Source organism: Gavialis gangeticus, unplaced genomic scaffold (genome assembly GCF_001723915.1).
Source record: "Gavialis gangeticus isolate Ggan-Ray unplaced genomic scaffold, GavGan_comp1, whole genome shotgun sequence".
NCBI lineage: Eukaryota > Metazoa > Chordata > Crocodylia > Gavialidae > Gavialis > Gavialis gangeticus.
In genome coordinates, this window is record NW_017728998.1 from 6,791,273 (window position 1) to 6,805,239 (window position 13,967).

Below are 13,967 nucleotides of genomic sequence, written 5' to 3' on the forward strand. Positions count from 1 at the left end.
TCCTGGGATGCTGGGGGACTGTACGTTAACTTGAGTCTGGAGGTGATCTGGACCAGAAGTTCAATAAACTGATTTAACCTAACTCAGTTAAGTCTCATGCAACATCCACTCAGATTTATCTTAAACTGGTTTCAGCCATTTTGAAAGCAGTTTATGCACACTGAATGTCTGTTGTGTGACAGATTTGAACTGGTTTCTGATCCCTTACGCCAGTCTGTGTATAATTTCCGTCCCTAGCTTGTGCCTGTGAATAAGGGCTAGAAGTGATAATTTGGCGAGAAGTATTCATTGACCACCACCACATGCAACAATGCCTGGAAGAGCACTTATGCAAAGTTCCCAGGATATGAGTCTTAAAACCAAAATATTTCAGTAGGGAGAAGCTGTGCTTGCAGTTCACTTTGAAGTGAGTAGTAAGCCTGCTAATACAGAGTGAAAGATTAAATCAGACCATTTCCATAAGTAGCTGCCCTGGTACATTAAGACATCAGCATAATAATGTGCCAACAATTACCCTGGTAACCTGGCATCCAGTGCAACGCAGATCTGATTCTCATTTATGCTCTATTGCGGCAGTAGTAGTAGTTGGATGTAAATTATTTTGGGCAATAATTCATAAGATATCACAAAATGCTCTATAATAAAACCAACTTGCCCATATCCTGGTGAATGATAGCAGCCTTTAACTACCCTAAGGGGTATTCCTAAGAGGATGGAGCTGGACTGTTCGCAGTGGTGACAGATGGCAGAACAAGGAGCAATGGTCTGAAGCTACAGCAAGGGAAGTTGAGGTTGGATATTAGGCAAAACTTTCTCACTAAGAGGGTAGTGAAGCACTGGAACAGGTTACTCAGAGAGGTGGTGGAGTCTCCATCCTTGAAGGTTTTTAAGGCCTGGCTCAACCAGGCCCTGGCTGGGATGTGGTTGGGGCTGGTCCTGGTCCTGCTTTGAGCAGGGGGTTGGACTAGATGTGACCTCCGGATGTCCCTCCCAACCCTAATTTGCTATGATTCTGGTGACCCTTCACTCTGGTTAGTGAAGGTAAATACCTTCAATCAGGTGAGATTTTAGTACTATGAACCCACAAAAGACTTGATCCAACTCCCCCCCCAAATATTTTGGAATCCACTGTAAGCTGGATTTTGCTTTTTGTCTCAATTATCAAATATTTGCTGAGAAATGGTGAGCTACCAGTAGGTTTTTTTTTTAATATATTAGCTACAGAGTGCATGGATGAGCCGAACAGAAACGTGTACTTTGCTTCTATTAACATGGAATACGTTGAACCACAGGAGAACTGTCTGCCACCACTATCTTCAGGTTTAAAGTTAAAAAAATTTGCACGCACACATGCACCTCTAAAACAGCTACAAAGAGGTACACTCTTTTTCTTTTTATAGTAATCTGAAAAATCAACTGAAGGAGGAACTAACCACACAAGGAGGAATACAATCTGGTATTCTGAACATAATCTGGATTCTTTTTTTTTTTCACGTTTTAAATGCATCAAGAACATAACATAAGAGCACATTTGAGTAAAACAGGCAAAAATACAGTAACACGCAGACAATAAGAGAGACAAAGAAGAGTCTTAGGATTTTTGTGGTGTATTTACACATGAAACTTTGCCAAAAAAGGGGAAAAAAGGAGTTAACACAGGCAAGATGTCAGATACGTAAACCTGCTACTCACTCAGTTTGTTATCCGTTAAATATTCTAGTATTTTTCTAGAATATTTTTCTAGAATGAAAAACCCCCAAATATTACTTCATGCAATGTACCAATATTTATCAAAACAGAATTCCAGCCATCATTACTACACATGAAGAACTTTAACTCATTCAATTTAGTAATTATTTTTTAAACAAAAAGACACTCAAAATATCCCAAGGAGTTTTTTAAGATACATGCCCTGAAAGGGTTTTCTGTAACCCTTTCATGTCATTAGGCATTACGTTTCTTTTTTGCATGCTGGCTACTCACAAGATCGACCTTTTTAGGCAAAGGAGCTCTTCATATATCTTAAAGAGATCTCTAAATTGTTCCAAGTGATGTGGATAATGAATCGTTTTTAAAGTGCAAAGGAAGTCAGAAGAGTTTTCCCATGAATAAGCTGAATATACGGGAGTAGGATAAAGCAGACAGGGCATCAGTTGTACGTGGGACAGCAGGAAAAAGGCAGATCCGAAATACATGGTTACGTTGCACAAAGAGGAGGACTGGAAAGCAATTGAAGGGTGGGGAATGCATCAATAGCACCCAGCAGAACTTTAAACCAAGGCTCTTGACACCACCAATACTGACAATAAAGAACATTTATTACCACATCTGACTAGCTGAACTGCCAGTGAAGAGGCCTCACAATAGTCCCAATTATAGCCCTGACTGCCGAACAAGACTGAGAATGCAAATGCCGCTTGACCAGCTGCATCGCACCCCAACTTACTACACAAAACCTGAAAGAGCCACCAAAAGATGAGTCCCTGACAATAACGACAGAGCTGCAATTTCAAAAGAGTACATAACATCATATGGCAAACTAGCGACTAGGTATTAGCAAAATGTGTTATAAAAAAGTACAAAAGGTTCCAAAATTTTCTAAAAATCATTGTGTGTTTGGAGTAGAAATTGTAACCCGTGGCATGGCATAATTATAGCAATCACAAGGGCTGGATCCAATTGCTGGTGTTGAACTTCTTGCAAACCTGTCATAAACACAAGGTAGGTTTTAACCTGCGTTAGGGTGAACAGTCACAAGCTGGCCAGACAGTTGGTGAACCTGAAGCCTCCAGCAGACATTTTGTTGTATCCTCCAGAAACAATGCCATTTCAATCAAAATCTCTTTACTTTGGTGGGCAAAAAGGTCACTTCTTCCAATGCCATTCTAAAATGCATTTCTTCCTCCACTTGAATCTCATGTCCCAGATGGAGTCCTGGCTTGGACTCTTCTTAGGGCACAAGAAGCATGTCCCAAATTTAACTTTAAAAGGGTTAAAACAGCAGGAAAACAAGGCAATTTGCGCAAGAGTAAAAACCCAAGTTGTGTTGTCTTTACTACTGTTCTAACCAAAGTCTGCTCACTTGGAGTTGCCAGTCACATTAAAAACACGTTTGGGTGAGAGAGAGAGATGGCAATACAGACATACTGCACGTGATCCCTTTATACCGGTCAGCAAAAACCACGCTGAATGCAACAGTTTCCACCCCTTGCAAACTTGTCTCTTCAGGCCATTGCCCTTGGTGAGACAGGGTTGTGGAGAGATTTACACTTTGTCTCAAGTTCACAACAGAGCCCCAAAGCCCACAGTGAAGTTTTTCCATTCCAACTGCTTTGAAACAAGCACAAAGTTATGTGGCTTCTCCCCAAACTCGGGTTCAAAGAAAGATTTAAAGACACAACCAAGAAGTAGATGAAACCAAGAAAACCAAAAGATATTATTGGCTTTTGTTGCACAAGGTTTGTGAATTCCAACAGTGACTTTAGGGTTACATTGCATCTCCTGGACCATACAGATCACTGCACCAGGGAAAAGACCAGTGGAGCAAAAAACCTGAACCCACGTCACCTATACAGCCATGTCTGCTACATCACTGATCAGACCATCCACTCTTTGGTCATTTAATTATAGTCGCTCAAATTTAAGGGTACAGTAGAGTTATACTCATCAAGTTGCCTTGGTATTTACTTCTACCTTCACTAGTAAACCTCATGCCAGAAATCTCATACTAATAATTTAGAACATACTGCAAATGATATTTCATGAAGAAAAATATATAAATAAATCAGGATTTACACCAAACTTCAAGATCTGGATCAGTTTTCAGTAGCAATCCTTTCTATACTTTTCTGTACTGCTTTGTAACATCGAAGAGAATACTTAGTCCTCTTTACCTCTCCACCACTTAATTTTCTAGGCCAATTTTTGTACAGCCTTTTTACTTTTAATATTAGAAGTGTGGAAATGCCAAGAACCACAAAAGTTAATAAACTACATCTAAATATACAGTGGGGTAGCAGAACTTCCTTTGCTACCCCACTCCCATAGGTACTTTCGTCCTTCAAATGAACCTTAACCAAAATGTCCATCTGCATATTTTCCAAGGTTTCAGCAGTTTTTCTTTCTTCCTTAAAAAATAAAATCAAAGTTAGAAAGAGATGATTAAATACAAAGTTCCTCTGGAATCTGCCCGCAAAGGGGGGTTATCCACAGGTAGTCATCTCCCTCGATCTGAATACTTCTTTGTTTTTGTCTTTTTCTTTTTGTCCTCTGTTTTGGGTTTCAGTGCACAGACGCAGGCAGATACCCCAGCGATTGCTTTGGGAAGGTCAGTTCCTTTGTACCACTTGTTCTTTTCCTTGTCATACACCTGGACAGCTTTGGAGAAGACTGTATCTTCCCAGCTGTAGCCTCCCAGAATATAAATCTTGCCTTCCCAAACGGCCACTCCAGACTCACTGTTGGCTTGCAGCAAGGGAGAGACTCTGGTCCACTGGTTGCACTGCGGGCTGTAAGACTCCACGCTCAGAATGTCAAAGCGTGCCATAGTTTCAATGTTGTCATCGCTGCCACCAATAGAGTAGATACTGTCCTCCAAGGTGCACATACTGTGCCACCCCCGAGCTGTGATCATTGGCCTTTTTTCCTCCCAGACATCCGTACGATAATCATAGCAGAGCAGGTTTTTTCGGTAGGGACCGATCTGATAATCATGACCTCCCGAGATATAAACAAATTCCTTGTAGACGGTGCCAGCATGACCATAGGTAAACCTAGAAGAGGAAAACAACAGTAAGAAACCATAGGTTTTATGACTTTGGTCAAGTAGCGCCAATGTTTAGTAATGAACATTCCTGGTCTTTATGGAGTGAAACCCAAACAGAGACCTCGTGGTTCTTTACTATTTTTTTTTTAGATTAAGAAGTGATTAAAAAGTTATTTCTGTTTTAAATAAGTCTTAGCAAGGGTTGTCTGGAAAACAGGGTTGTTCTACTTCCCCGACAACAGAAAAAGGCTCTAGAGAAAAGCATAAATTTTCCCACCCGTTATTATTAAATGTTGGGTTCATCACAAGACTCCCAAGAAAGAAAAATAAGCCATTTTAAACAAAGAAAGAAAGATTTGCTAAGTAATGACTCATTACTGATGGAGGGCAGGATTCTCTGTGTCTGTTTCCCTTGGCTTCCAGCAGGTGGCATTTAAATTCGCAGAAAACATAGCCTATATCAGGGGTCGGCAACATTTTTGGGCCGAGTGCCCCAAACCCCTGCAATCTTGACCTGTAAGATGTTGGTATGTGACAGAGGAGCTGCGAGAGGCCCAATCCTCGTGGCAGTGCAGCCCCAGCCCCTTCCCTGCCGTCCACCTAGAGGCACACGTGCACCGTCTGCCAGCAATGAGTCTGACTGGGGCTCCCGGGACCCCAGTGCAGCTGCTTGCAGCCTCCCGGCCGCCTGCCCCAATCTAGCCAGGCTCTGGGCGGGTCCCTGCTGCCCACCATGGAGCCCACGCTGTTTGTAGCAGGTGGTGGGGAGGCTGCAAGCCTCTGCACCGCAGTCCATGGAGCCCTGGCTCAGCTTGTTGCCAGAGGCAGGTGCACGCACGCCTCGAGGTGGACAGCAGGGAAGGAGCCAGGGCTGCACTGCCACAACAAGGATCGGTCCCTTTGCAGCTCCCCCACTGTCCATCCCAACGCGTGCATGCCAAGCACAATGCCTTCATGTGCCATGTTCTGGCATGTGCGCCGGGGTTGCCTACCGTTGTCCTATATAAATTTTGAATTGGTGAAGATGAGCTGTAGCAAAGTAAGTACAACTCACTGGCTGGGGGTAGGATTTTCAAAATTCCCCTCAATTTCAATAGAAATTGGTCCAGGGCCGAGTGCTTTTGAAAACCCCACTATGTATCTGTATACCAGAGGCCTTTCTGATGCTTGATCAGGTATCATCACCATTCACAGAGAATCAGCTCCAAGGCACCTGGCGGGTCCCTAGCACTTTCACCTTTGTAGAAAGGGAGCTCAGACAGAGGCAGAATCTCCTCCCATCTGGAATAAGCACCTGCCTCTGCAAATGATAACTGTAATTTTTGCTGGAAGATATTATGCTAGTTTGAGGTAACCAGAGACATCACAAATGCTCTCCCCAGAACTCCCGAGTGCGGAGTTTAAAACAGTTTCTCTTCTTGGAGAATCTAGGCCACATCTACGCCAGACAAACCACTGTAAAAGACTCCCGTCTTCCTCACTTCTAAATAAGTACCTGTGAACTGACAAAACGCCTATATCACCTGTGTGCACATATGGCTGCGCCTATCCCACAGTAAGTGAAGGTATACGGAGGTAGCTTACACCAAAATAAAACAGCTACTAAATTACCAGTCTATCTTCCCCCTACTGTGGGATACAGGACACAGAAAGCTGTTAAAATAGATCAGTTTGAAACACAGTAAGACCTCCCCTCATTTTTCATTCATGCAACTGTTTCATAATTAAATAATTGGGTTTTTAAAAATTAAATTCAAACAGTGGATTAAAAAAAAAAAACAACACACAAGGATCTTCTCCAAAGATGGTTGCAAGTGTCAGATTATTAGCAATCTCTCCCACTTCTCCCTAAAAAAAATATTCTACGCATGCACAAAGTAAATGCATTTAGCGTCTGCATCAGAAGCAATTCATTCATTCTTTAGTCCTCCACTCTTGCCACATTAAGTATTTATTATTTCTAGAAGTTCTGTTGCAGCAGAGATTTGAACTAAAAAACACTTCCTGCCTATCAGAAAACAGACTGCCATGAAGGAATTTACAGAGATCCTATGATAAGCTTCCTCTTTCCTGCCCTTTCAAGTCTAACACATTACTGTACAATGAAGACACAGAGAGCTGGTAAAAAAGTCAGTGTAGTGCACCGTACTTCCTACCCAGTGACCGTGCTGGCAGAGATCACTCCTATTTTTGCAATAAGGACCTCAAGACAAATGCTTCTTGGGGCTGCCATTTTAGCTTTCGGCTGTGAGGTTAACAGTTTTAGGGCCTAACCCCTGTAGCAAGCAAAAGCAGATGAAAATAATTTAGCCCCAACTCATTTTAGCCCCGACTCAGGACCCACTGTGGACATAAAAGCAACTCAGATTATTTTCCCTGCGAAGACTCGCTCTCAACCACAGACACAGCAAACCCACTACCTTATCTTTGTCCACATCTACGTTCCAAGCATTCTTGGAGGGGGGCAAAAAGTAGCGAACCACAATTACCCTAAAAAGAAAATACCTTGGAGGGAAGTGAAGACATCTTTTATTCCAGAAGCATACAAGCTCCAATGACCAGGCAGCCCCCTAACAAGTTTTCCAAACAGAAGTGATCTGTTTCTGACATTGAGAAGGAGGCAGAAAGGTCACCAAGACAAAGTGCAGACCACTAGACTTCTAATCCCACTTGATGGAGGAGAGGTTGAAGCATGCTCAGGACCTGGGTCGTGGTCACCGAGCAGCCAGATGATCCCCAAAGCCTCAGAAGACACTTAAAACTCTGTATGAAGAGGGTCATTATCCACAAGACTAACGAGTGATTTTCCAAAGATTTGTATGGCAGTTAGGTTCTTCACTGTCTTCTGCGCATTGAAATATCTGCCTTCTAAAGTGTATTGCTGAGCATACTGACATTGGGAGGCATGACAAGAATCCCCTCCCTCCTCGTCCAATTAAGCAGAGAAGAGTACAAAAAAAAATAAATCAAACAACTGTACTCAGCCATATACAGAGCACGCTAGGGAATATGGAAACTTTTAATCTCAGCTGCCAGATCTGCTTCCATGTACATCAGAATGTGTACGCAGCTAGCTCCCCTGCAGTGCTCTGGGCCAAAGCCCAGTTGCTGGTCTCAGCCAAGGTTGCTCAAAATAGAATTGGAGAAAGGAAGCCTCTGCCATGTATGCCCTTGCTAGCTGCCTATGTCTCCGCAGTTTGTCAGCTCAGAGGATAAAAATATACCATGAGTCTCCCTTCAAGACCGTCTGAAGGGTCTCATCAGTGATGTCACCCAGGAACAAGAGGGCAAGCCTCGCTGCTGAAGTCACAGGTTTCAGGGCATCCTGCTCAGACGGTGAACCTCGAGAGTCTCATGCGCTATCACAACACCTGCAAATGATACACAGGTAGACTAGCGGAAGCCCATCATTGACTAAGGATCGACATCCACATCTAGACGTCAGCTCAGGAGGCAAGTACAATGTAAGGGTTCATCTTCAGGGTACTATCCTCTAAACAAGGAAAACTGATTTTTAACTTAATGATACAACACACAGGTCCAGGCTACCTAATTGATCTCTTACCTTAGGGTGGAGACTGCTTGAGATCAGTGGGACTGTTTTCACACTACCTAGAAAGGAGGGTTGCTCAAATACCATGAACTGGGAATATTCCTCCTCCTCATTTCCAGGATCCTGACTGAATGGCCGGGCCACACTGGTTCTCAGAGCATCCCTCTCTCTACAGAACAGGTTTCTGACCAGATTGCTGTTACCTTGGCAAGCCTGCTATATAAGACCACGAGTCTTTTTGCGGGCTGTAAGTCTCCACTGAAGAAAGTGCCCCGTTCTCATTTCTTCCACCAACAGCTATCAGCATGTCTGTAATGGCTCCCAGGTAGAAGTCGACTCGACGCTGTCTCATGGAGGCAACCTGCAGAAAAACACAGAGCATTGACATCCTCAAGGGCTTGTCTAGACTACAAAACCCCTGCTGCTACAGTCCTGTTGTCACAGCTCTTTCTACCACTTCCCTAAAACACATAAGCTAGGCTGATAAAAGCATCCTTCTGCTGGCAGGACGGTCTCTGTGCCGAGTACTTTGCTGACATATCAGTTTCAGCTGGAGGGTATAATCTTGCACCTCAGCAAAGCTCGGCTTATTCAGTCCAACTAGATTGGGTGCATGTTCATTATGGTTAAAAATATTTGATCTCTCGCAAATAAAATAGCCTTCCTTCTCAAGCATATGAATAATCTTGCATCTGTGCAATGAAAGTCTGTTCTACATTAAAATCGTATGTCAGCACTGGAATTAAAGGTCAGAGACAATGGAAAGCATGCATAAGACGAAACACTCTATGCTCTGACAGTACATAAATCCCCTTGTAGTACTGCATGTGTACAGGGATACTCTGAAAGACTCAAAAATTGAACCACCAGAAGTTCCTGAGGCACTAGGGGCGTTTATATACACGCTCCAGGAAAGAGAGCGAGAGAGCGTGCGTGCGTGCGTGTGTGTTGGGGGGGCGTTAATTAGAGCAACTCTGAGAGCCGCTCTAATTAAAAGCACATGGAACGTCTTATGTATCCGTGTCCTTGGGCTTAAAAATGGCAGCGGGGGTGCTTTAACTAAAGCTTGTCCAATGAGCTTTAGTTAAAGTGTCCCTGCCACCATTTTAAAGCGCAGGTAAGCTGATACACAAGACGCTAGCATCTGCTGGAGCATGGTAATTACCCCGCTCCAGCAGACTCGTTTAATTAAGGCTGCTCCACTGCGCTGTAATTACAGAGCATTGGAGCAGCCTCACTGCTCATGTATAGGCACCCAAAGACAGAAGATCAGTCCACAGTGTAACGTCAGCTGAACATTACACATGTCCTGTCCTACTGGGGCTCCGACTTGGAAGGAGGCAAATTAGCCTCATAGATGTTGCTTTTTGCACTGTATTTTCGACCAAAGTATTTAGTCACTCAAAGCTCAAGACAGGCACCACGTTGGATTTTCAGAATGGTGGCCTAGCTCCCAATAGGAGTTGAGAATCTGGCTCCTCAACACTGATATTTTTACAAATGGCATAGTTTTTCATCACTTGTGCAATCAAGCATTTAAAGACATGGCCCAGGTACCTACATATAGTTGACTGCTTTAAATTTTTAAGCATAAATAGGTCATCGTATGCAAGTAAGCATGATAAGCATTCTCTCTTTCCACCACCAAAGAGGGAAGCAAATAACCATTAAGGACTTTGAAAAAGATGTAATACAGCTCAAGTCTCACCTTTATCCACTGGTTACAGCGGGGATCATACCTATATAGAAGATTTGAAGCTGCATCCCCTCCGTTGTCTCTGGAGAAGCTGCCTCCAGCTATGAAGATGAAACCTCCCAGCACTGCAACACAGTGATGACTTCGCCTGGCTGGGAGCGGTGTTTCTGCTACCCACTGCCCCTTTTTGGTGTCCAAGAAACAAGTATCGTCACTCAGCTCCAGGCACCGCTCTGAAACCTCGCCACCCACAAACAGCAGCCTCTCTTCATTGGTACGCAGAGCTGTCCGCTTGTTCTGAAGCACCGGCTGGGCCGTGACATTATTGTGGTAGTTCACTGCTTCTTCTATGAACCCCTCACAGTTGGCTTCCTTTGGGAGAAGAGAGCAGACAGCCGGCTTGACTCGGTGAAGGAGGTCACTCTTGGGTATCAACGGGAAATGGATATTGTCCAGGACTTGATAAGCCTCATTTTCCCTTTCTGGGTACTGTGTCAGCCACTGCAAGGCAGCCTGCAGCAAGTCGTGCTCGCACTCCTGCTGCACATTGCTGCTGTCCAGGTACTGGCAGAGTTTTTGGATGGAAATGTTCTGCAAGAAGTCTGGTGTGAAAGACAGCGTGCCAAAGTTTTGCAGGATGAACGAGTCAATGTAGGAGTCCAGGCGTTTCAGGTTGTAGATAGAAGCCAGCTCCTGCAGGTACAGATAGTTCTCCTCGCTGACTTCGTTCTCGAGATACTCGCAACAGAAGTCAACCACTTTCCAGATCTGCAGCAGATGGGCCGTCTCCAGCACGTAGTCAATATTCCCGCCATCTAAGGACAGCTCGCTGCCGTACAGAAAATCCACCACGGCTTTGAGACCAATGTAAGAGGCTCCAAACAGTTCGACCTCTTTCTGATAGGCCTCCCGCATGCCAATGGTGAACATAGAGTTGAAGTAGTCGCTGCAAACGGCCAGGAGATTGCGGTGGGCAGGAACTCTCTGCTCTTCCACTACTAGAACAATATCACAGAAGAGGCCGCGGTGTCTCTGCTCATTCAGGCTTTGAAGCACCAGATTGGAGTGGTCAGCCCATCGGTACACCTGAAATAAAGAAACAATATCAGACGGCTGTTCTCTTCAGTAGGCCGGCTCACAGGGGGCAGGCACTCTCTCTTGTGAAAGGTGAGAAAAAGCACATTTTTACTCTGCATTCACGACAGATCCCAATTTGCAGTAGCTCAGTCTGGCATCAAACCAAGCATTTCAAGTACAACCTTCTTGCCCTTGCTGACAAGGAACTACATAACTCATTGCATGTTACTGTTCATTGCTGCCATCATTTCCTCCTACCTCGCTGCAGCCTCTTCTTATTTGGAGGGCTTGGGAATGGAAAAAAGGGAAGGGAAACTCAGAAGCAGCCTCTCTTCAAGACTTCAACGCTGGCATGTAAATCCCCTCCAGGAAATATAACACAAGTTGCTAAAGGTAGGAAACGCCAGGCCTCACTTGGAAAAATGCAGGGCTAAGCATGCACTCAAGACAAAGGCCCGGATTCGATAACATGCAGCGACAGACCCCTGCACCGTGCGGGGCTCTGCTGACTTCATCGCAGGATCTTTCAAACAGAGTCCTACGTAGACGTGACAAATTCAGGCAGATTAAGTAGACGGCAACTATGAGACCAGTGAGATTTTCTCCTGCTGACAAAGGGGGTTGTTTTTTTTTCGAAGTGACATCATTTGATCTGCATGTCAGAACATATGTTATACGCTGCAATGTACAAATAGTGGAATTACACGGATATAATCCCACAAAGCACAAACTAATACTTCGTGAAGCTGCCAAGCTTTGCCGGCACTTTTCTCCATGCGTGATCTTACCTTTGTGATTGAGGCAAAATAAGAGGTGAGAGGGAAACAGTTTGGGCCTTGTCCCCCTGGAGAAAGCTTTACCAGTTATAGTCATACTTTTTCCAGGTGATCACCCTTACTCTGATATCCCACTATTCTCTTTTTATTTTTAGTGGAACAAGCTATTTCCTGGGCAAGATAAGCTACACTGGGAAAAAACCAAAACAAAACACTTTTCTACTGGAGTACAGCGGTCCACATGGGCCAGCAAAGGGGAAGGTAGCCATGATGGCTTGAATTTGCACCTTTAGTTATATCTTTAAATACCCAAAAATCTTTCCCTCCCACAAAGACAGAGCATTAGTCTAAATTATTTGGAGCAAGAACGACGTGCTTATTCAGTACCAGGAGGCTCTTATCTCAAAGCAGGGCCTGTAACTACCACTGTGACAAACATCTGAAGAGGATCATAGGGCGTTCAAATGTTCTCAGCGGCTCCAAGGCGAGTTGCGCCCGGCACAGAATGCATTTAAAAGTCGTGTTACCGCTATTTCTTCCTTTCAGCCACATTATTCGATGTCATAAATAACTCCAAATGAAGGAGGAACATGCAATGACAATGTGCTATATGGAGCCTCTAAAAGGCAAACCAGTAATTTTAGGGCGGCTCACCTTCCTTTTTGGAGGACAAGCAGATTTATAACATATTCTGAATCTCCTTATTCAAAATTACTGGATTCAACCAAAAAACACCCATCCTCTCCTCTTTGAAATGGGCTGATTAGTGCTCTCGCAAACGCTTTAATGCTGGTCTTTGTGCATAACGAGATTACAGCTGACTTTACACGTTACCAAAGGCCCTTACGGACTAAATCCCGAATACGACAGTTGATGACAAGTTGTATTCCCAGCTCCTTGTCTCTGTGGGGAACTGCTCCCCCTTCACAACAGAGCATTAAATGAGCACGTGTGACATTACAGAGCAATGCTTCAGAATAGATTAACACACTCCATCCACTTACCAAGTCATTTGTTCATTCTCGTAACATTGAGAAAAAATGAGCCCAATAACTGCACGTTTCAAGACCGAGACACGTTTCATATGAAAAACAAACAGTTTCCCCACATACATTCTGTACACAAGGTTTAAAATTAACTAACGAGAGAGTCCGAGGCTAACAGTGACAGCAGCTGTATAAGCAAAAAAAGAACAACCCCAAAACAATGCTGTCAAGATTATGAATTTTTAATGGGATGAATTATTAAGATGCTTGGGCAGAGAGACCACATTACTTTAAAAATGCATTATTTTAAATAAGTCCTCTGCTTCTATCTTAATATGTGTTATTACAGCCAACAAAATCCTGAACGTCTCATTTATTTAATGGATCATTAATGAAGCGTCTTTGATCCTTAATGAAGCAAAAAAAGTGGTGAGGCTTTCCTGCTTTGAAGAATATACTGAGCCAGACTATGGAGCCAGAGGTTTTCTGGCTCTTGTGCACTAGCAGAGTCAGGACACGCAGATTGTAGGTACCGCAGAGCCATGTTTAAATACCAATCAAAGCAGAAAAGACCCTGCAAAACAAAAGCCTTTTTTTCACCAAAACTAAATTAATAAAACTATTGACTTTAGGGTTTTAGAAAACATAGGCCTCACTTCTACATCAGCATATGTAGTGTGGATCCCTGCAGAATCCTAACTGAAGTCAACCGAACGGCGCATTGATGTGGGGATGCATCCGTGCCCCCGACTGAATCTTCAAATACCCTAAAAATAACTTCTAGCCATGTGGACAGTCCCATGGAGGTCAGAGGTTCTGCTCATGCATGCAAGCATTTGCAAAATCAGGGCTCCGGTTTTCTGCAAAAGCAAAAAACTCAAGTCTGAAACAACCAGAAATTGTGTCTTTTAAAGGTCAGAAATCGGTGTATAAATTTAAAAGAAACTGTAAGAGGCTAGAAACTGGTGTATAAATTTAAAAGAAACTGTAAGAGGCTAGAAACTGGTGTATAAATTTAAAAGAAACTGTAAGAGGCTAGAAACTGGTGTATAAATTTAAAAGAAACTGTAAGAGGCTAGAAACTGGTGTATAAATTTAAAAGAAACTGTAAGAG

General features: G+C 43.6%; 1 protein-coding gene across 3 annotated transcripts in view; it reads right to left on the reverse strand.

Annotated features, from left to right (window-relative positions):
- Positions 1 to 1,452: 1,452 nt before the first annotated feature.
- The window catches only part of KLHL36 (kelch like family member 36), a 25,461-nt gene continuing 12,946 nt past the window's right edge, over positions 1,453 to 13,967 (reverse strand). For all 3 annotated transcript variants that reach the window (XM_019505453.1, XM_019505454.1, XM_019505456.1), the window contains exons 3-5: positions 10,027 to 11,100; positions 8,522 to 8,679; positions 1,453 to 4,772 (exon numbers count right to left, since the gene is read on the reverse strand). In XM_019505453.1, the coding sequence (XP_019360998.1) occupies positions 4,217 to 4,772; positions 8,522 to 8,679; positions 10,027 to 11,100 (1,788 nt within the window). In that variant the 3' untranslated portion in view covers positions 1,453 to 4,216. The remainder of the gene's footprint in view (positions 4,773 to 8,521; positions 8,680 to 10,026; positions 11,101 to 13,967) is intronic.